Below are 22,222 nucleotides of genomic sequence, written 5' to 3'. Positions count from 1 at the left end.
CATGCCATTGAACGGACAATGTCCCTTACCCAGTGTACATCTGTTCGTGGCAAGTGGTGCTGCAGATTCACATGCACCCTCCCTCATCCCCGGAAACCTGTAGTCGTTTTAAGTTTTTAACATTTGTACATATGTATATACATTTACATTTGCATGGACATCGCTTTGTATTTCTATACTCTATCACTCCTTCCTTCACCCTCTGCAGGAAAACAATCTAACAGTGGAGACGATGCCCATACGCAATGGAACCGAGAGGAGGAGTCACTCGATCCTGTGACTCCGAAAAGACTTCTTCGAAAAAAACAACTTGTAACACTCCGAGCCCAACAATAGATGTCGGAAGAGCTGTGCATAGCATGTGAATCTGCAGCACTACATGCCATGAACAGATGTACTCTGGGTGTATATATACACATATACATCTGATGGCATGTGTAACTTTAGCTACACATGCTCTGCATAAGTCCGCCATCTAGTGTTGGGCTCGGAGTGTTACAAGTTGTTTTTTTCCGATGAAGATTTTCGAGTCACAGGATTGAGTGACTCCTCCTATCAGTGATAGTGTGCATGGGCATCAAGTTCTTTGTTAGATTGTTTTCTTTCCTCCGTCGGGTTTGAACGTGTTTCCTCTCGCTCCGGTAGATCTCGGTTCGGTATTATCTGAACTTCTCTCTTTTCTATAAACGTCAGTATAGTTTAGATTGTGATTTTCAACCTTTCCAATTGTCTGTGTCGATTACACGTCCTTAGGGACCACCTTGCCCTTTTTGGGCCTACTTCAACATGTTGTAGTCGAACAGTATTAGGCTGATGGAACAGACCCCGTTTCGCTTTAGCAATCGGTGTCACGCCAGATTTCCATACATCAACATTTGGTGTGCAAGAGCTGGATCACAGAGAAGAAAACTGTGACGCTTGCAGGTTGTTTCAATCCAAAATGACGCCTACGGATAGAAGAGCACGTCGAATTGAGATGGAATCCAAGTTGTCGGAAAACTCGCCAGACATCTTTGGGGACAAACACTCACAAGAAGAATTAGCACAGCGTGCAACCGTTTCCATTGCAGACTCCGATTCAGATTGAGATTCCAATCTCGACAGCCAATGCATCCCACCAGCGCAATAAGTGAGTACATCAGCCCCGTCCCATCACCCATAGACAATTAGAAAGACTTCTGCATTCAACGTCGGTCCTCCACTGCCTGTGAGCCATAGTCGGACCTGAAAAATACATTTGGATGACCAACCCTCGTGTCAGCACCAAATCAAAAGACCAAGGTGCATTTGCCACATAGCAAACAGCATGCCACATCTGTTTTGGTACCAATCCGAAAATCTGACTCTTCAACCTCAGAGCTGAAAAAAATAACAGCGCTTTCGGAGCAGACTTTTTCGGCCTGACTCAAGCATTCGGTATCCAAGATTTCGGAGCTGAAACCTGTTGTGGTAGATATGCTCCAGCTACTGAGGAGTAATCAGAAACACAGTCCATATTGGAGGTTATGGACGCTAAACAGCAAAAGATCCATACACATAAGGACCCAGGAAGCATCATAGCCTCTCCTCCTCTGACAATCAAAAGAAAATTGACTTTTCACGAATCTTTAGAAGCTGAGCCTCCACCTACTAAAAAAAAAAAAGAGAGAAACAAAAGGCACCACAGTAGCCTTCACCACCACATTCTCCTTTACTACCTGCTTCTTCATCAACTGATACTCCACCACCACCATCTGCACCTACACAATTCTCTCCACAATCCCCTGTTTCACCACATAGGGATGATTTGTACGATCCTCAAGAGGATCTAGATCCATGGGATATATATGATACAGATCCCATTCTTCCCAATGATCCTGATTCATACCCTGCAAGGCCATCTCCACCTGAAGATACCACTCCTTACAACCAGGTTATAGCCAGAGGAGCTGTGTATCATAATGTACAATTACATACAGATCCCATTTAGGATGGTTTCTTATTTAACACCTTAACGTCTACTCCTAAAGAGTATCAGTGTCTCACTCTGCTCCCAGGCATGCTTAAACATGCCGAAGATATTTTTAAAGAACCAGTAAAATCCAGAATTATTACACCCAGGGTAAATAAAAATTAAAATAAACCTGCACCCTCTGATCAGGTTTTTATTAGAACACAACTACCACCTGACTCTGTAGTCGTCAGTGCAGCAAGAAAGTGAGCCATTAGCCAGTCTACAGGGGATGCTCCTCCTCCAGACAGAGAAAGTTGTAAATTTGATGCAACAGGTAAAAGAGTGGCAACTCAGTCTGGTAACCATTGGAGGATTGCAAACTCTCAAGCACTCCTAGCAAAGTATGATAGAGCTTATTGGGTTCATATAGAAGACGTGTTGCAGTATCTTCCACTAGAGCATCAAAAATGGGCACAACGAATAGTAGCGAAAGGGCAGGCTATTTCCAATAACCAAATCAGGTCCACTATAGATGCAGCGGATGAAGCAGCAAGGTGTGTCAACACCAGCATCATCATTAGAAGACATGCATGGCCAAGGGCTTCAGGTTTTAAGCCAGAAATACAATAAGCAGTATTAAATATGCCCTTCGATATGCAACATTTATTTGGGTCAGAGGTTGATACCACAATAGACAAGCTCAAAAAGGACTCAGACACAGCTAAAGCTACGGGTGAGTTATACACTACACCTACTCAGAACTTTTTGTAGGCCACAATTTAGGGGTGGTTTCAAATCATCAACCACAGAACCATTCACATCCCAACAAAAACAAGGGCCACACTTCTACAACATAGGTTCCCTTAGAGGCTGTTATAGAGGAACTAATTATAGAGGAAGAGGTAAATCAACCGCCCAAAAAGGTACCTCCACCTCAACAAAACAGTGACTTTTTACACATCCCCACACAGCATACATCTCCTTTGGGAGGAAGACTGGAACATTTTTACCCACAATGGCACAACATTACTACAGATCAAAGTGTTCTATCAATTATCCAACATTGCTATTGTCTAGAGCTCATTTCTACTCCACCAAACACTCCCCCGTTCACACATAGTCACTCTGGAACATATCAATTTATTCAAACAGAAGGTACAATCACTACTACTCAAAGGTGCCATAGAGATGGTACCTATATCCCAACAGGGATCCGGAGTATATTCTCTATACTTCCTCATACCAGAGAAAGATGGTACTGTTAGACCAATCTTTGATCTCCGACGCCTCAACCAATACATTCTTTCAGAACACTTTCATATGGTCACTCTACAGGACATCATTCCCCTTTTACAGAAACAGGATTACATGACAGCATTAGATCTAAAAGATGCTTATTTTCACATTCCCATACATCCAGCACATCGAAAATATCTAAGATTTGTTATAGCAGGAAAGCACTCCCAATTCAAAGTGCTACCATTCGGGGTAACAACAGCACCAAGGGTATTCACCAAATGCCTAGCGGTAGTTGCAGCATTCCTCAGAAGACAACACATACATGGTTTCCCATATCTGGACGACTGGCTCATAACAGCTAGTACAATTCAAATCTATCGGATAGATACTTCTAGTTGCAGATTCCTTACCTTAGAATTTTCCTCCAGGCATCTTGGGGCCCAAGGGGTTTGGTCGAGGGGCCTTTGGGTTCCGTACTGGCGGCTTCGGCTCCGGCCACCGAGGTTCCCTCCGGATCCCCTCGTGGATCCGCACAGACGCTGGTCGTACCACTGACACCTTCCCCGGCGCCAGTTCGATTGTTGACGCTACCGACATCGGTGGTGCCCACCATCGATCCATATCCCTAACGTCTCTAAGTTGGAACTGCGTCTGCCGACGCCCTCTCTGTCTTCGATGGGGCCTACTCACCCCAGGTCGGATTTGGACCCTTTTCCTTATGGGTACGATTTCGGGAAAGGATTAGAGAAGTCCCTTGACCCTTGTGAATACCAGGATGACCCATCTTTGGACTGGGCACAGGAATTGGGCGAGGCCAGTGGACTGGACACTTCTCCAGATGCTGGCATGCTGTCTCTTCCTACTGAGGCTACGGCGGAGGGAGCGACTTATGCTATGGTGATCAGTAGGGCAGCTGAGGTCCTTGGCCTTGGGCTAACTACTGTACAGGTCAGGTCCAATCTCCTGACTGAGGTGTTTCAGCCAGGGGCTTCCACATCTGAGCCCCTGTTGCCATTCAATGAAGCCCTCACCAATGTCATTTTGGGTACTTGGTTCAAACCCAACACAGGAGCTCCTGTTAACAGGACTATCGCACGCTGCCATCGGCCTGTCCCGAGCGACCCTAAATTCCTGTCCCAACACTCCACGCCAGAGAATCTTGTCATCCAGGCTTCCTCTTCCTCAGGCGCATTCCCCTCCGCACCCTTGTATAGTGAGTCAAAAAGGCTGTAACAATTTGGGAAGAATACTTTTTCTTCCTCCAGTCTCGCGCTGTGGTCTGAAAACACTGCATGCCTTTTGGGCCGCTATACCCACTCTGTGTGGGATACGGTTGCACAATTTCAGCCGCAGATACCAGAGGAGGTCCATGCTATCGTCTCCCAAGCTGTCAACGATGGGAGAGATGTGGTGACGTTCACGATCAGATGTGGGCTGGACACGACCGACTCTCTGGGCAGATCGGTTGCTACGAAAGTGGCCTTGAGACTCCATAACTGGTTGCATACTTCTGTTTTTTTTGGGGGGGGTGTCCTTTGTTTGCTCCGTCTCTTTAGAAACAAGGCGGACTCGGTCTTTGAGAGATTCAAGGACTCCCAGGCTATGGCTCAGTCCCTTGGCCTTTCCCCCATCAGTCCGCCTTTCGCCCCTTTCGTGGCCACAGAAGGAGCTCCATGTCGCGTCCCCATCCCAACCACCATGCCACCCATGCTGTTCAGCTGCTGTGTTGGGCGGGACGCAGAATGCCACGTGGGCATGGGCCAGGGAACCAGAGGTCTGCCCAGTCCACCCCTGCCCCTGCTGCAGCCTCCAAACCCTCCTAGTCCATCCCCTCACTCCAGTCCAGTTGGCGGCAGGATTCACCATCACCTGCCCCACTGGGATTCCAACACTACGGACAGGTGGGTTTTGCAGATCGTTCAAAGGGGCCACTCCCTCCCCTTCGAATCTGCCCCTCCAGCCATGCCTCCATCAGTCAGCCATATTCCGGAGGATCATTTGGCACTTTTCTGACAGGAAGTTGCAGCTCTCTTGGCTAAGGGAGCCATAGAGAAGGTCCCTGTGCCAGAAGTAGGTTGTGGTTGTTATTCCCACTACTTTCTGGTGGCGATAAAGGACAAGGGCTTACGTCCTATCTTAGACCTTCAGGACCTCAACTACTTCCTCAAGAAGGAGAAATTCAAAATGCTCACCCTGGCTCAGGTCCTGTCTGCCTTAGACCCAGAAGACTGGATGGTAGCGTTAGACTTGACGGACGCTTATTTCCACATTCCCATCCTGCCTGCCCATAGATGTTACCTGCGATTTGTGGTAGGTCACGAGCACCATCAGTTTACGGTGCTCCCCTTCGGCCTTACCAGCACCCCTTGGTGTTCACAAAAGTAATGGTAGTGGTTTCAGCTCATCTGCGCAGGTTAGGGGTCTCAGTCATCCCCTACCTCGACGACTGGCTATTGAAGGCGGACTCGCCCCAGAAAGTAATCTCCCACCTTCAGACTATGGCGAGCCCCCTGCACACACTGGGGTTCACTATCAATGTGCCGAAGTCACACCTGACTCCCTCTCAGTCACTCCCTTTCATCGGAGTTGTTCTGGAAGCGTGTTTAAGATATTCAGGCTATGATTCCGATCTTTCAGCCTCTGTCGTGGGTTTCGGTGAAACTGACTCTGAGGCTGCTGGGCCTCATGGCCTCCTGCATCCTGCTAGTGACACATGCTAGATGGCATATGCGGTCTCTGCAGTGGGACTTGAAGCTCCAGTGGGCGCAGCATCAGAGGATTCTCTCTGACATGGTCCAGATCTCAGAGGGGACTGCGAAAGACCTGCAGTGGTGGCTTTTGAATCCACACTGTGGCCACGGCAGACCTCTCTCCCTTCCCGAGCCAGATCTATCCATAGTGACAGATGCGTCACTTCTGGGTAGGGGCGGCCACATGGGAGAGGCAGAGATCAGAGGCCCCTGGTCTCTGGCGGAGCCTGTGCTCCATATCAATCTTCTGGAGCTCCAGGCGATCAGGCTTGCGTTGAAAGCATTTCTTTCTTCTCTCAAAGGGAAAGTAGTGCAAGTGTTCATAGACAATACTACTGCCATGTGGTACTGCAACAAACAGGGCTCAAGACTATCTTTCTTGTTGCCATCACCTCTGCTCGCAGAGTGAGTGAGCTTCCAGCACTTTCTTCCAAGCCTCTACTATTGTCTGTGCACCCTGACAAGGTGGTGTTGCACACTAAGGCTTCCTTCCTTCCTTCCCAAGGTTGTTACGCCTTTTCATGTAGGCCAGTCCATCACCTTGCCTACTTTTTACACACCCCTACATCCTTCTCATGAGGAGGAGAGACTCCATCATCTGGACCCAAAAAGAGTATTGGCGTTCTATCTAAACCATACTAAAGATTTCCAGGTGGACGAGCAACTCTTTTTCGGGTATGTGGGTGCGAAGAAAGGGAAGGCGGTGCAAAAACGTGCCATCTTTCAATGGGTACTTCTTTGCATCTATATGTGCTACACTTTGGCCAAGAAGCAACCCCCTGAGGGATTGCATGCTTGTTCCACTAGAGCAACTGCTGCTTCCACTGCGTTAGCTTGCGGCGTTCCTGCACTAGATATCTACCAGACAGCTACGTGGGCATCCCTGCACACGTTTGCTAAACATTACTGCCTGGACAGTCAGGTCCGTCGGGATAGCTACTTTCGTCGTTCAGGACTGTCTAGTATGATCTTGGTTCGCAGCCCACCTCAGAGGATGGCATTTGTTGGGTATCTATTTAAAGGTAAGGAATCTGCAACTAGAAGACTATCGGATGTCCAAGTTCCTTACCTTCAGTAACAAAATATCTGGTAGACAAATATTCTAGTAACAGATTCCTTACCGACCCACCGATCCTCCCCATTTGAGGACTGATTTCTAGGGTCAGGGATTCCCCTTTCAGGTCCTTAGCTCTGGCGCCCCAAACTCCGTGTTCTTAGCAGCTCTGCGCTTTGGCGTGGAAAGTCGTTAAAAGAAACTGACATCACTGCGCTGAGGCGATGTCTATGTACTACTCCCGACGTCATCACGGCGGCGCCCACGAAGTCAACCGATGCTACCTACTGACGCCCAAGGGTATTGCTCAAAGAAAACATCTTCGGATCCAGTCTGACGCCTGGGGGAAAATTCTAAGGTAAGGCATCTGCAACTAGAATATGTCTCTACCAGATATTCTGTTACCTAAGGTAAGTAGACTTTACGTCAACAACATATACAGTAGAGATCCTACACAATCTAGGATTCACAATCAATTATCAGAAATCTCACCTGCAGCCAGCACAGATACAACCGTATCTCAGAGCAGTTCTGAACACTCAATCAGAATTAGCATACCCAAACCCAGTAAGGATTCAAGCATTTCACAATCTCATATCTCAACTACAATACAACCACACTTATACAGTAAAGTTGGTGATGAAACTATTGGGAATGATGGCTTCATCCATAGCAATAGTACCCACTGCAAGACTGCACATGAGACCCCTACAACAGTGTCTTTCTCAACAATGGTCTCAGGCACAGGATCACATTCAGGATCTAGTGTTGTTGGACCGCCAGACTCATCACTCTCTGCAATGGCAGAATCGTACCAACCTATTAAAGGGGCGCCCCTTTCAGGACCCTATTCCTCAGACCATAATCGCAACAGATGCATCAATGATGGGGTGGGCAGCTCATCTCAACAATCTCACTATACAAGGGGAATGGGACTCAATACAACAAACTTATCACATAAACCACTTGGTATTACTAACAGTATTCCTAGCACTCAAAGCAGACACAATTCACACACAAGACAGTGTTAATAAGGACACACTCATCTCAATTGTCCCTCTTAGCACAGACAATTTGGAAATGGGCAATTTACAATCAGATTCAGTTACTGTCAGAAACACAATCAGCTAGCGGACCTCTTAAGCAGGACGCAGCAACAAGTACACATATGGGAGATTCACCCACAGGTGATTCAACAATACTTCCAAATGTGGGGAACCCCAGACATAGACCTTTTTGCCACAAGAGAAAACACAATGTCAAAACTTCACATCCAGGTACCCACACCCTCCATCCAAGGGTAGGCAATGCTCTATGGATCAATTGGTCAGTGATACTTGCTTACGCTTTTCCACCTCTCCCACTAATTCCATTTCTCATCAACAAGATGAACCAGACCTCTCTCACCATGATATTCATAGCTCCCACGTGGGCAGGTCAACATTAGTATACAACACTGTTGAATCTGTCTGTAGTACCACATCACAAACTACCAAAGAGACCAGATCTGTTGATTCAAACCAAAGGTCAAATCAGACATCCCAATCCCAGTATACTCAACCTGGCGATTTGGCTCCTGAAGTCATAGAATTCGGCTAGTTACAGCTTCCATCTGAATGTATGGATATTCTTAAGGAAGCACGCAAACCCACAACTAGACAGTGTTATGCAGCTAAATGGAAATGTTTTGTCTACTATTGTCAGCCCAAAAAACATTAACCTAATTAAAGCTTCATTACAGGATATTGTTTGCTATTTGCTACACTTGCAAAAAGCAAATCTTGCGTACTCTCTCTCTTTCTTTCTTTAAAATTCACAAAAACAAAATAGTTCTTAGAACAAATCTAAAATTTCTTCCAAAATGGTTTCACCGATTCATATCAGTCAGTGGAATTGCCAGTCTTCTTTCCATAGCCAGATTCAGTTGCTGAAAGAGCTCTTCACACCCTTGATGTTTAAAGAGCTCTCATGTACTATATAGATAGAACAAAACATTTCAGAAAATCTAAGCAACTCTTTGTGGCATGTTAGCAGCCTCACAAAGGTAATCCTATTTCAAAACATGGATTAGCCAGATGGATAGTGAAGTGTATTCAGACTTGCTACCTTAAAGCTAAAAGACAGTTACAAGTAACTCCTAAAGTACATTCCACTAGGAAAAAAGGAGCTTCAGTGGCATTCTTAGGAAATATACCAGTGGCAGATATATGCAAAGCAGCCACATGGTCTACACCACACACATTTACTAAACACTGCTGTGTGGATGTATTATCTCGTCAACAAGCAAACGTTGGACAAGCAGTGCTTAAAACACTATTTCAAACGACTCCAACTCCTAAGGGCTAACCACAGCTTATCTTGGGAGGGGACTGCTTTACAGTCTATGAAAAGCATGTGTATCTACAGCTACACATGCCAATGAACCGAAAATGTTACTTACCCAGTAGACTTCTGTTCGTGGCATGTAGTGCTGTAGATTCACATGCACCGTCCCTCCTCCCTGGAAACCTGTAGCCATTGTAGTACTATATTTTATAAAAAGGTATGTAGTTTGCATGGACATCTCACTTCTTTACTATATATATATGTACATATACACTTCCACACTCTTTACTTCACCCTCCTGCGGGAAAACAATCTAACAAAGGACTCAATGCCCATGCACACTATCACAGAGAGGAGTCACTCGATCCTGTGACTCGAAAACCTTCTTAGAAGAAAAACAACTTGTAACATTCTGAGCCCAACACTATATGGCGAACGTATGCAAAGCATGTGAAACTGCAAGCACTACATGCCATGAACAGATGTCTACTGGGTAAGTAACATTTTCCTTTCCATTAGCCTCTGGTATAGACACTTGCATTTGACCTTGCAGACCCCTGCATGTCCGGCGTTGGAATCCTGGAGTCAACGTCAACTTTACCTTACTCTTTTATTGTTCGGTTCACATATTGGACTGCTTTCTTTAAATGGGTTTTGTCCCTACGGGACACTGCCCCCTTTTTCCTTGGGCTCTTTCTTTCAGCGACTTTTTTACGTCTGCTGGACTATCATTGTCATTATCTTGGCCTTTCTATGATTGGCGTCTTCTTCTGTGGAAATGTTCTGCCTAGTGTTAACCTTGTTTCATATACTGCAAGGCTTCTGTTGTTTTCTATCAGCAGGTTAGTCCTCTAGCATTGATTCTCCTGCTTGGCCAGCTGACTTCTTCCTTGAGTGGTGTGATTTTTCTCTCTCTCCCCTCTTTTATTTTGCTACGGTGTTGCTGGTTACTCAGCCTATTCTTTCTATATTTCCATATACTATGTATCTATATGTGTATGTCTAGATATATATGGTACATAGGTTTATGTCTTTATATTTATATCTACATCTGTGTCGGGTTAGGCTCAATACTTATTTATAGATACCAGTGCATGAACACATTTATGTCATTACATCTGTATGCGTGCTGGTTGGTGTTTCGGCATATCTCTATTCAGATCTCTTCATTTCTCCATCATATGTTGCACATATGGCATGCCTTTCGTATTACCTATTGACCCTTTCTATAGGTATTACAGTTCTATTACACCTCTCTACAGCTCCTCCTTTGGTGTTCCTGGAGGAGTGCACTCTGTCTTTCGAATTACTCTCCCTACCAGTGTTGGGTTTTCTGCTTCTTGCTGGTTTTGCCTATGCATCCTGGTTAAGGCAGCATGCATGCATCACTCCTCCTCTTTACATCCCCTTTGTGGACCCCCCTTGTTAGGTCTTTCATCCCAATTATCTCTGTGACTTTTGTGGTGGTCTTACACCTTAGTCCTCAGCCTTTTATCAGCACAGCTCCTACCTTAGGGCTATACATGTTTATTTTCCTATTGTTTGTTGTCTGCAACAGATTCATTTTTCATTGCCAGGGGCTCCACTCCCCATGGCATTCCATGTCTTCTTACCATGTTCTGTGGGTCTTTCCACTATTCTTCTGGTGAGCAAAATGTTTTTTCTCACCTTTGTCTCTCTTGTGACTGGTCTACTCTGCCTTCAGGTAGACGGGTTTCTTTGTGAGAATTTGGTAGGATTTACTCACGGACCCACCTCCTGGCTTAATATTGCTTTGGGATCTATTTCTAAGGTAAGGAATCTGTGGCTAGTTGTCTCTATCAGATGAAGTGACTTTCCTTCGGTAACACCTTATCTTTTAGAGACATAGACTAGCAGCAGATAACTTACTGACCCACCCACCCTCCTCATTCTGCAAACTATTGTATCTTGCCTCAGTATCCTTTTCTTGATATTATCTTACCATGCATTTCGATTTAGTAGTTGTAATTCAAAATTACATCTCTTTCTAGCACACTGCTCCATTGCCAGTTTTTATGGTGGCTCCATGTTGTTGCGCAGATTTTAGACACAGAAGAAACTGACATCAGCATGTCTGAGGAGGAATTAAGTGGTTTCGCTCTACATCATATACAGTGGATGATGTTGATAGAGAGTCGCACAGCACCCTCTACCGACATGCAGTGGTACTGCTGAAAAGTTTTTCCGGACCCAGTCTGGCGCTAGGGGAGAATTCTAAGGTAAGGAATCTACGGCTAGTCTGTCTCTATCAGATAAGACGTTACCAAAGGTAAGTAATTTGTTCTTTATGTTCACTCATAACATACATTGCCTGTGTAAGATGTGACAACAATTATATTTCGAAATTATAAGTGAAGATTATGCATATAATCTATATCATTATATGAGGAATACAATCAAGTTTTATTGTTATTTTTTGGGGGACTATATTGTTAATCTCACAATTAATATTCATAATAGTTATGAAAATATATTGAATTTAACCAATCTGGTGCAGTTAGGTTTATTTTTCCTCATATTATAATGAATTAGTATGCTATTTATCAAACATATGAAAACCATTATTTTTTTCAGGTATGGATGCTAATCCAATAATATCGGACAAAAGGCAAAGTGAGGACTTGCTATCACATATTTTCCATCTCTAAGCATCATTACCTTGCAGAAAATCATATTATAACCCATCCCCCCACTAGTGGTAGCAGTGGCCTAGGTTTGGGGTCCTGGCTCATGGCTTAACAAGGGCCTCAAGTGAGGCAGAGTTTCACAGCTTATTTAGTGAGGAAATGGACAATGAATGTTGATGAAGTTGGAAATTATGTTGTTCGTTTTTAATTGGTGCAAGCCATGCAGTTTTGTAGTACCCTATGACACAGGGTTTGCTATAACTCATTGTTGTTTTTCATTTTTTTGTGCTCAAAAGCATGAAAGATTGCATTAGCCATGCTGAAAGTCAAGTGTGCTTCCTTCCAGTTGCACTCTACTGCATTATGTGATCCACTTGTGTGGCCCAAAAAGCTTCAGCTAGTGCAAAACACTGCAATTTTAGTACTTACACAGTAGTCCTGTTCATAGACCACATTTGCACCATATCTCTTTGAAAGACTGCGTTCCATAGAAAATAGTCTTGACAACTTATAATTATCAAATTTAAGGTAGGCATATCCAACCACATCTTGAAGGTTGCAAATTGTTTATGCCCACAGTTAGTATTCATCAGATTTATTTGCTAACATTTAGAACAGTTTCATCTCAGTTTAACTCATAGATTTTACTTTTGGTTGTGGTAAAAATGTTATCATTTTACAACTCTTACAGACCAAATTTGTATGTTTGGCTTATGGCAAACATGTTTGTGGAATCCGTTTATTCTCCGTTCTGCTTCAAATTTCCACCAGTATTCCAATGGCAGCCTTCTTGCTCTATACCAATGGTTCCAAACCTTTCGACTTCTGCAGACCCCCACTTGATCCTTACTTTAACCTGGGGACTCCCACTGGTTCAAGTGTTACTTGAATTTGGCTACCCCTGACTGAGTCATTACTGAAAGATTAGGACCTAACCTGTTTATATTATTTCATTTTCCAAGCAATCGCGGCTCCCCTGAGGAGCCATTGCGGACCCCCAGGGGTCCCCGGACCACAGGTTGGGAACCACTGCTCTATTAATTTTCACCAGGCTGGGCATGCCCTTTCTGTTGTGACTCTGGGAATTTTTTATATTTCCAGTGCTGTTGCATCATATATATATATATATGTTCATTTTTACCCAGAGGCTCCCGGCACACATTAGATATTTTTGTGGATAATTTCCATTGTTTACGGTCAGAGGCTCTGTTGGAATTAGGGGTTCCGTTCCGCCAGTGGAATTTTGGCTAATCAATGCAGAGTTGTGACCAAATTCTGCCAAATACAGCTCCAGGACTGTAAATTGGAAAACAAGATTTGGCATCCCCTTAGTGTTATTTTTGGTTGCTAGGAGGACATCCAGTGGGATTTTTCTAACTTGGGCAGTCGCAGGTTGTCGTGACAGTTCGCAGTGAAAAGGCTGCCGCTCGAGTCAAATCTTCTTGAGTGGCAGCAAAATCAACTTGAGTAGCTGCGCCCTCTGGTGTGCCGCATGGTGCTGTTCCGGTTGAGTTTTTAGTGCAGAATGCACTCCCTGTGCTAAATCACAGCTCGCTGTGCCTATTTCCACCCATTGGCAGAACTCTGCAGAATTTTTATGTAGCTACGCAGAGTTCAGTGGAGTCAAATTCTGCAAGATCTGCCCACCCCTTATAATGCTTCCAATTTTCCTTGTAACGTGCTTCGGAAAGGGGGTATTCATTATTGTTTTTATTTTATGCATAATACCATGCCGCTGTAAGAAAAGCAAACAATCTACATATCAGTCACACACCCTCTGAAAGGAGAGTATTACTATAATTGCTAATGTGTATCCTCTCTGCCTCACCTAACTGTAAGTTTCCACACCAATGCAAGTCTGCCTGTTGTGAGCTGTCAGTGAGATTTAACTTCAGTTCTTAGGTATGCTGTGTATAACAGTCTACATCTGGCCATTTACCACATTAGATTACAATTCATAATGTTGGAAGGGAATGTTTGGCACCTTTACTTAAGAGCAAATGGGAGGTTGCCCAGATCTCCTTTGGAAAAGTAACATGTTCCTGTTGCTAAGTTAGCTATCCTCTTGATAACACACAGCTGATGCTTATTGCGCTGGAGGTTACCTTCATCTTGTGGTGGCGGCTGAATCAGTTTTGCCACCAAGAGGAATGCAGTGGCTGGTTTTACCTGGGAATGGAGTATGGTGAAAACCTCTGGGGAGCAGGGTGGACTAGGACTTTGGCATGTTTTCTCTCCTTCCCCCTAAGAAACCTTACCATGGCACCTCATATATTATTAGTTGCACCATTTAAACGCAGTGCTGCAAATAGATGCTATTTTTTATATGCACCTCTTTTAAGGGGTGACATTTGTTTTTTAGTATTGCTCAAGCCAAACAAAGGCACTTATTTTTGTTTCCTGTGTTGAGCAGGGTTACAATCACAGTCTGCATCAGAACAGGAAAGTTGGGCCATCTGTGGGAGCTGTTAATGATTTTATGAATAATGTTGACAGCTGAGAGACCTTCTTCCAGAGAATTTAATTTAGACCTGGTCTGTTTTTCTTCTAGTGAGCATGAAAATCTGCAAGCACTCTGACGGTGCTCCATGTTTTACTGTGCTCTTCATCAACAGACTCGGGTTATCCTAAGTAATGCCCTCATGCCCCCATCTGACTGAGTGTGGCTTCTGCCTATCCATTGTAGGCCTTGAGGTGCCTGGTAGCATTTGTAGTATATTCATAGTCTCACGTTTTTTGTTTGCACAACTAATGGGAGACTACCTATGTGTTCTTCCTTGTTATGGTATATCCAGTCCCACATTACTGGGATCCTGCCCTTACACTCATTCCACAAATGTGGGTGGTTTATCTGTGTGTATTTGACAGTGTTGTGAGTGAACAGTGTTCAATTGGATTTCCAGTAAATGGGTGCCAGGATGAACATGGCTACATGAGAGCTGACAAAATCCATACCACTGCCAGGTCAAGCTCATCCAACTTTGCACTTTGTATTCTGGAAGGCCACAAAATCATACTAGGAAGAGGACCCTCTTCTAAAGAGCTACAGTTTGTTGGGCTTATGCTTTATGGTTGTGACCCCGTGTGATATAGCCATTGGACCTCCGGGCCCAGGGTTGTACACTGTTTGGACATCCATGTGACTCTGCGCCAGCTCACAGCAAAAACTTTGCCAAAGACTGAGACTCTCTTGGATAGCATGGACAGGAGGTGAATTGAGGCCTGCAAAGATAGAAGCTTACTTGATGCTGTAAAGATCTACAAAAGACTAAGCAACCTTGAGAATGTGCATTGATGCTAGCTGAAGGAATAAAGTCCACCCCACAGCCATAAGATCCCCAAAGCCCATTTGTCATGGTGAAACAAGACAGATCACTGACAAGCGTTATCTGAACTGTGGAGCTGCAAATATACGTTTCCTCTAGTTAAGTGATGAGCTTGCACCATCCTCGTCTCTCCCTATTTGCTTAAGGTATCGCCCTGTTCCTCAGCCCTGAAGAGACCAAAGCAGCTTAGTTCCTTCATATTGTAAGGGGTACAGTTCATTGGCCAGAGAAAATTATCCTGATTTTTGGACCTTTTGAAACATCCCTCTAACCGGTACGAAGCTAGAGAAAATATCATTTGAAGTCACTGTTGGTCCTTGGCTCTTGGGTACTATTCCCCATGGGGACTGATGAATTATTGGGGATCATGTTTTGTTTCACATCCCCAAGGGATCCCCATCAACAGAAAACATTTAAACCAGTAGCTTTTGATACAAGTGCCCCTTGATATAGATACCCCTAACCCATTGCTTCACCTGTTGCCTACGCAAAAAAAACACACATGGTCTAAAGGAAAATCAGAAAATGCTCCCTTTTCAGTCACTAGACCATCAGTCACCATTGACCTGGACTTAGAGACTCTGGGGAAAAAAAAACTAAACTGCACCATGACGAATTTGACTGGGGCTCTCATTGTTTGGGTTTTTAGGGAAAATAGCTTTTCCTGTTTTTGAAAGTTCAAACTCAGCAGTTGGGGCTTCACCCGACTCATTGTACAGCTTTACACCCGTAGACAGAGCCATTGGTACCTAGGATCCTGGTAAGGTTGTTACTTTTTACCTGAGCTCTATTCACTGCTCCTTCACAAACTATAAACATTGTAGTAGATACGCCAATGAAGTCCTGGGGCACCCCACGTTGACCCAAGCGCAACCCCAGCTGATAACATGGACTATAGGACCATTATTATAGAAGATCTAGAAGCTATCAGCTAAATCTTTAAAATGTTCAGTGTTATAGCTCAGCACAAGAAGGTGGTAGCACCTATCAGGTGCCCAAGCTATTTGAACCCATAGCTCACTTCTGAGCTATCCTAACTAGTAACCAGAAATTCAGCCAGGCCTATTAGGGAGACTGAGGCCATTCATGCTTGGCAACCCTGCAATATTCCATCCGGGCAAAGTGGTCCTAAAGATTGATCCCACTTTTGTCACCAAAAGGTTTTCTGAGACACATCTGAATGAAATTCTTCGCCCCACATGTTTTCAGTGCCCATATGCCTTACTGGCTAAAGAGACACTGCACAACTTGTTGTCTGGTGAGCCTTCGTTTCTTTTCTCCCCAAACCTGCTGTCACCACCTTCCTGTATTCACTGAGCTGTGAATGACTGCCTTTTAAAAAAAAAAAAATAATAACCGTCAATGGTGCACTTGTGTAGAGTGAGAGAGCATGTCTGCATATAAACATCCCTTTATATGGTACTGGGAACTCTATTAAGCAAATATAGAGCCAGCTATCTATTTTGCCATGAATTGGTACTGGTATTCATAGGTTAATAAGTGGTGAAAGATTATGGACTAAGAATTACTGGGAGTTATTAACAGTTATTAAGCCTGCCACACCGGTCTTCTGTGCAATTTTTGGCCAGGCCCATCTCTGAGGCAAAGGCATCTGTAAGGTTTGAGTCATTCAAAAATCTATATTTGATGGACATCAATTAATGTTAGCCTGTCATATGTGGAACCTACTGGTCAAAGATTCTCTAGGTGGAGCTGTTTGACAAAGGCCTTATTTACAGTTTGGTGAACGGCTACTCTGTCATAAACATGAAGAATGTCCTGTGCATTTTAGCCTACGTTGGTGTTCTTGTAATGCAGCAGACAGGAAATACGTTACTTTTTGATGGACCATCCCATTTGCCAAACTTTAAATTAGGCCCTACATTTTAATAAGACAAACACATTCACCTTCCTGTAGCACATTGCTCTCCTACACCTCTCTGAGACAGTTTTTGTGAAATGTATTAATGTATTTTTGTATAGCATGCACGTTGTCCAGAGTGCTCTACACAAACTCAAGAGGTTACAAACAAAATTGGGAGGATACAAAAAAGAAACAATAACATTCTGTTTGAACAAGAATACATTTGACTGAAAGCCAGAGTTAAATCCTATAAGCAGTGAAAGGGAATGTAATCTGGTACAGTATGTCCAGAAGAATGAAGCAAACAATGGATGTTTCATGCAGAATCAAATATATAGTAAAGGGGAACACATTTATATGTTGTAGGTCCAGAGGTAGAAAGCAGATCATGGACAAGAAAGGCCATATGGGAACATAACAGTCAGAAAAAGGAGGGAAGGGAAAGAAAGGTGTCTTTAAATTCCCTTGAACTAGAAATACCTGTGGAAGAGAAGGAACCTCAGCTATTTCTTAAAAGTAGCCAGAGGTGACAGTGCATAAATTCAGTATGAGAGAGTTCAAGAATCTTGTAGTATTCCCTTAGAATGACTATGCCATAGTGCATTTTTTCTTGGTTCTAGAACAAGTGCATCGGAGCTGCAAAGGAATTTGAGAACACCAAATGTTTCAACTTTAAGGGTGAGTATTGGGGACCTGAGGTGTAAAGTACGTAGTGGGGAATGGTACAGTCTTATAAATTGTAGCTTCAGAAGAGTAACCTCTGCAACATTAGTAGTACACAAGTAATATGGTCAGATTATTCTGTTCCTTTTGCAAATTTAGGCGGCTCACACAATACCCCGTTCAGAGAGCAAGATGTTCTCTGAGGAGACCTGTTAGAACTGTGTTATCACAAGATGGAATGCAACAATGATTCAAGTGGTTTACCATCTAATGCTCCACATGAGTTAATCCAAGTCTGAACATGGAACGTTGAGCCTGATGAGGAAATGAGGAAACATTCACCCTTTTGAGGATTGAGTTTCGGGTGATCTGAAGTCATCCAGTTTAGAAGGTAGCACTACAACTCTCCTGCACCACCCCTTGCTGGAGAAATTAAAATATGCTTGCCCAGCCTTGTGTCATTTATGTACAAATAAAAGAATAGCTATGTCATTAGATAAGCCCCAAAGATCCCTCTATGATGTCTGGACTTATAAAACTCACTTCTGTTGGTGTGCTTTTGCCAGTATATTTTGTGTTCTAAATATGTGTGTGGCTTTTCAGTTCTTTGCTGTTAGCTGCACTGACCCATAGTTGTCAGCTTCCAGGACTTTCTGCTTTTAAACTCTTTGCATTATGTGCGCCCACTCAACATTTTTATCCTTGTGCCATACCAGAGTGCTATTGAAAAATTAGCATAGTTTGGCACCATGCTCATCTACAGTGTAAAGTTGTAGGTTTGTTAAAGAGTAGTGAGTGGAGAATTGATCTCTGACACACAATTTGACCATCTGTTTCCTATAAAAGTGATGTTGTTCACCGGACGTTTTCGTTATCCATTGATGAATCTTTCAACAACCTTTGTGCCAATGATGTTAGATTTGTTTGTGCATCTTTGTTGCAGAATGCTATTGAAAGTTTACTGAAATCCAATAATTATGTCTTCATCTGTTTCCAGATGCCTAAGTTTAAAAACAACTTAAAATTACCCGGCATTCCCTTTCACCAGCGTCATTCAGCAATAGTGAGACATTTCTTACTGTTTTACATTTTCACTTGCTTTCTTTGGCAAGTGATTCCATAAATGGCCAACAGGTGAAAACAAGCTTCTTAGACTACAGCTTTCGGCATTCCAACCAACTGCTTTATTTGTGAAATGGCACTGCACATGCCTTTCTCCACAACCTTTTCTACTGTTGAATCTGTAATATGAAGGCATGTATTTGCAAATCTGCAGATAGCATTGCTGAGGTGTGCTAATATGATTTTGTTGTGTAAAAGCTGGCGTACTGCTATATTATTGTGAACAGATTTTGATAGCTTATATGTGTAATTAGAAAGTGAAAATTAATGTGGCATAACAATGCTGACAATTTTCCTCTAGTGTGGACGACTTTTTAGCAAAGGCGCAGGATCACCCTTATGGAATGGCAGATTGCTTACTGGATGCTTTCACCAATGGGGAGCACTCTAGGTCCTTACGAGAAGAAATGGTACGTTTTCCAAATTTCATTGTTGACCTTAGTAACACTTTGCACAGTTTCATAATGCTGTTATAGCCAAACACTCAGAATTTGCTTTTGATCAAATGCTTACATTTATGTAGCAGATTGTTGTAAAGCTTATGGCCATGCTTCAAGACCCTGCTTCAGCATTTTCACACTGCTCTGCCAAATACCCGAAGCTAAGGAAGATGTTAGTGTGCATAGGATCACACACTGTGTTGTTGAATAGTATGCCATTAGCTCACAGTTCCCATGTCAAAATCTATTCTGAACACCTATTTTTACACTTGCACATTCCATGATAGCTTAATTGGCCTGGCATGGAAAATTGTTGTGGTTTGATTGTTGGGGTTCAGACTAGCTCAAGTACATCATTATCTAACAGAAAATTACACATTACTTTTCTTGCACTTTGGAATCCATAAAAGCTATATTGCATTGTCATTTATGTAGTATATTCTTTTGTCAGTTATGGATTGGTAAAGCATTAATTACAATTGATCTCTGCTCCCATTTGTAACAAACTGAAAAATATCTCTTGTGGTCTGTCATATATTGCAATGTTACTTGCTATTTCAAAAGTGTTCATATAGAGTTTCTCAAAATGTGGATGCCAGATTCGAATTTATAATGTATCAAAAATAGGAAGTGTACTTTTATTTCGAGTTCATGAAAAATCCAAAGTTGCACAAAACTAAGTGGTGTCTGGAAGGAACCGTGTATCCATCCAGTTCCATTTGCAACTTGCAGGGACATTGCTATCTTGTGAAAGATATCACAGAACTATGCCAAAGTATCTCCTCCCAGCCTTCCCTCCCCCAGGTTTCACTGCTTCCTATCAATTCCCTCCACATATCACATTTCTGTTCCAGATATCTGTGACCCAGTAAAAGAGGACTATGCTAAGGCCCCCTATCTTTCCAGCACAACTGAATGGGAGAGGGCTTTTTATTGATTTAAATATGGCAGATTAATACTGCTACAGTCCCATTGTTGGCTGATTTGTCTCCGGTGCTACAGTCATCTGAGTGGTGGCTTCTCCCACAGACAGACACACCGGAATTATGTCCCGGTGGAGGGCAAAACTATGTTGCAAGGATCACTAAATTATGTGTTAAGAAAGATTGTGCCACATTTCATGTTTGTGTTATTTTGATATTTTGACATGTAGGAAACCTTTAATAATTTGTGGCCAAACATGTCATCTCATTAGTACCCACTTAATGTGACTCAGTGACTGTAAGAGGCTGGCTCAGTGTATGGTGTACACCTATAGTGTGGCACCCTATACTTTGTCTAGGCAACCCTTAGTGATAGTGAAAAGATGTCCAGATATCAAGAGCTCTCTAGGGGTAGCTAAGGCGAACAGCTAAAACTTATCCCGGAGGAAGGTAAAGCCCTTGCAATACCATAGTAGTCAGACAGTAACTCACTCACAAGAAAGAACCATACAAATGTTGCAAAAAATAAACGATTTTTTTTATTCCAGAATTAACTACTAGACTAGCATTGGTATATCTCCCTTTGGAGATATCTACACATAATATATACACCAAATAAGCAGAAATAACATAAAAAATACAGGGTCCATGGGGGTGGGGGGAATGCAAAATAGTGAACGCAACCAAGGTATTTATCTTAGTTAGCTAGGAGTTGGGAAGGATGAAAACACCCGAGATAGGTACAGCAAGTGTCTCCAGCGACCAGGTGCAGAGGGGTTACCAACCCAGTCGTCCCATAGGCTAACACTGGGAAGTAGCTGTTGGAGTTCAGGTGTTTCAGGACCCTTCCCAGCAGACCCCAAGGAAACCAGCAGGCAAGTGGAAGGTTGGAGAGTGTCCCCACCCAAGGATACCCAGAAGACAGGAGTACCTACACCAGCAGACCCAAATGCATATGGGAGAAGGGACTTTCTCTGAAGTTAGTGGAAGCCTTGGGTGTCCAGCTGCTGTCACAACCCGTGGGTGAGGCCGGTGGAACCCAGGGACTGATTGCAGATGTGGAGAACCTGAAAAGGAAGGAGACAGTCTAGTGCCCTTGGATGTGCCCAGGTGGTGCAGGTGGCAATACCCACCCTCCTAGAGGTGAAGTTCCTGCAAGTCATTGGAGGAAGAAGTCCGGCTGCGGGGTCCAATAGCTCCAGAAGATAGCAGGAGTCACCTACGAGCTGCCCCTCAACAGTCACTGGGAGGGTCAGTGACCAGCGAGGCCACCAACAAGCACTGGCAAAACCAAGCAGAAGCTGTAGATGTATTTGCAAAGTTTTGGGGACCAGCAAGGTCCAGGAGACTCCACCCTAGAGGGTGATTCAGTGCTAGCCCTCAGCACGCGGGAAGGCCAAGAGAAGTCATTGGAGCCCTCACGAGTTTCCCACAGGCGATGGACACAGGGAGTCACAAGGGGGCTTCAGCAGCACAACAAAACAGAAGTCCCACATTGCAGGAGTTGCAGGACAGTGGTTGATCTTGGAGTTGCAGAGTGGCCGGGGCTTCATGGTGCCTGAAGATCTCCTGGAGGAAGAGTCAACATGCCTTGGCAAGAGGAACAGTCGCAGTGCAATTGGTTCCAGTCCAGTGGGAGGAGCAGGGGCCCACAGTCTCCCAAGCAGGTCAGAAGATAAGCCGCAGAAGAGGCCACAGACCCACCACCTGTGATGCAGAGCCTTTTGATGTCCGTGGGGCAGCAGACCCACCAGCTGGTCGACGTTGTCTTGAGGTGCCTGCAGATACAGGGGAGTGACTCCTTCACTCAATGGGAGAGTCCTTTGTGCTTCCAGGTGCAAACAGAGTTCCTCTGACCCTGGAGGATGCACAGCCTTGGATGCTGCACAATTCTAGCAGGATACAGAGAAACAATGTTGCAATGGGAGCCTTCCC

The 22,222-nt window shown here is 43.9% G+C and overlaps 1 protein-coding gene across 2 annotated transcripts in view; it reads left to right on the top strand.

The window, feature by feature from the left end:
* BRD7 (bromodomain containing 7) overlaps positions 1–22,222 on the top strand; it is a 361,283-nt gene that overhangs the window by 239,775 nt on the left and 99,286 nt on the right. For both annotated transcript variants that reach the window (XM_069215540.1, XM_069215541.1), the window contains one exon: positions 19,226–19,334. In XM_069215540.1, coding sequence (XP_069071641.1) covers positions 19,226–19,334 — 109 coding nt within the window. The remainder of the gene's footprint in view (positions 1–19,225; positions 19,335–22,222) is intronic.

Source organism: Pleurodeles waltl, chromosome 12 (assembly GCF_031143425.1).
Source record: "Pleurodeles waltl isolate 20211129_DDA chromosome 12, aPleWal1.hap1.20221129, whole genome shotgun sequence".
Classification (NCBI taxonomy): Eukaryota; Metazoa; Chordata; class Amphibia; order Caudata; family Salamandridae; genus Pleurodeles; species Pleurodeles waltl.
The sequence above is the reverse complement of the archived record's forward strand: the minus strand, read 5'-3'. Positions and strand labels throughout refer to the sequence as shown.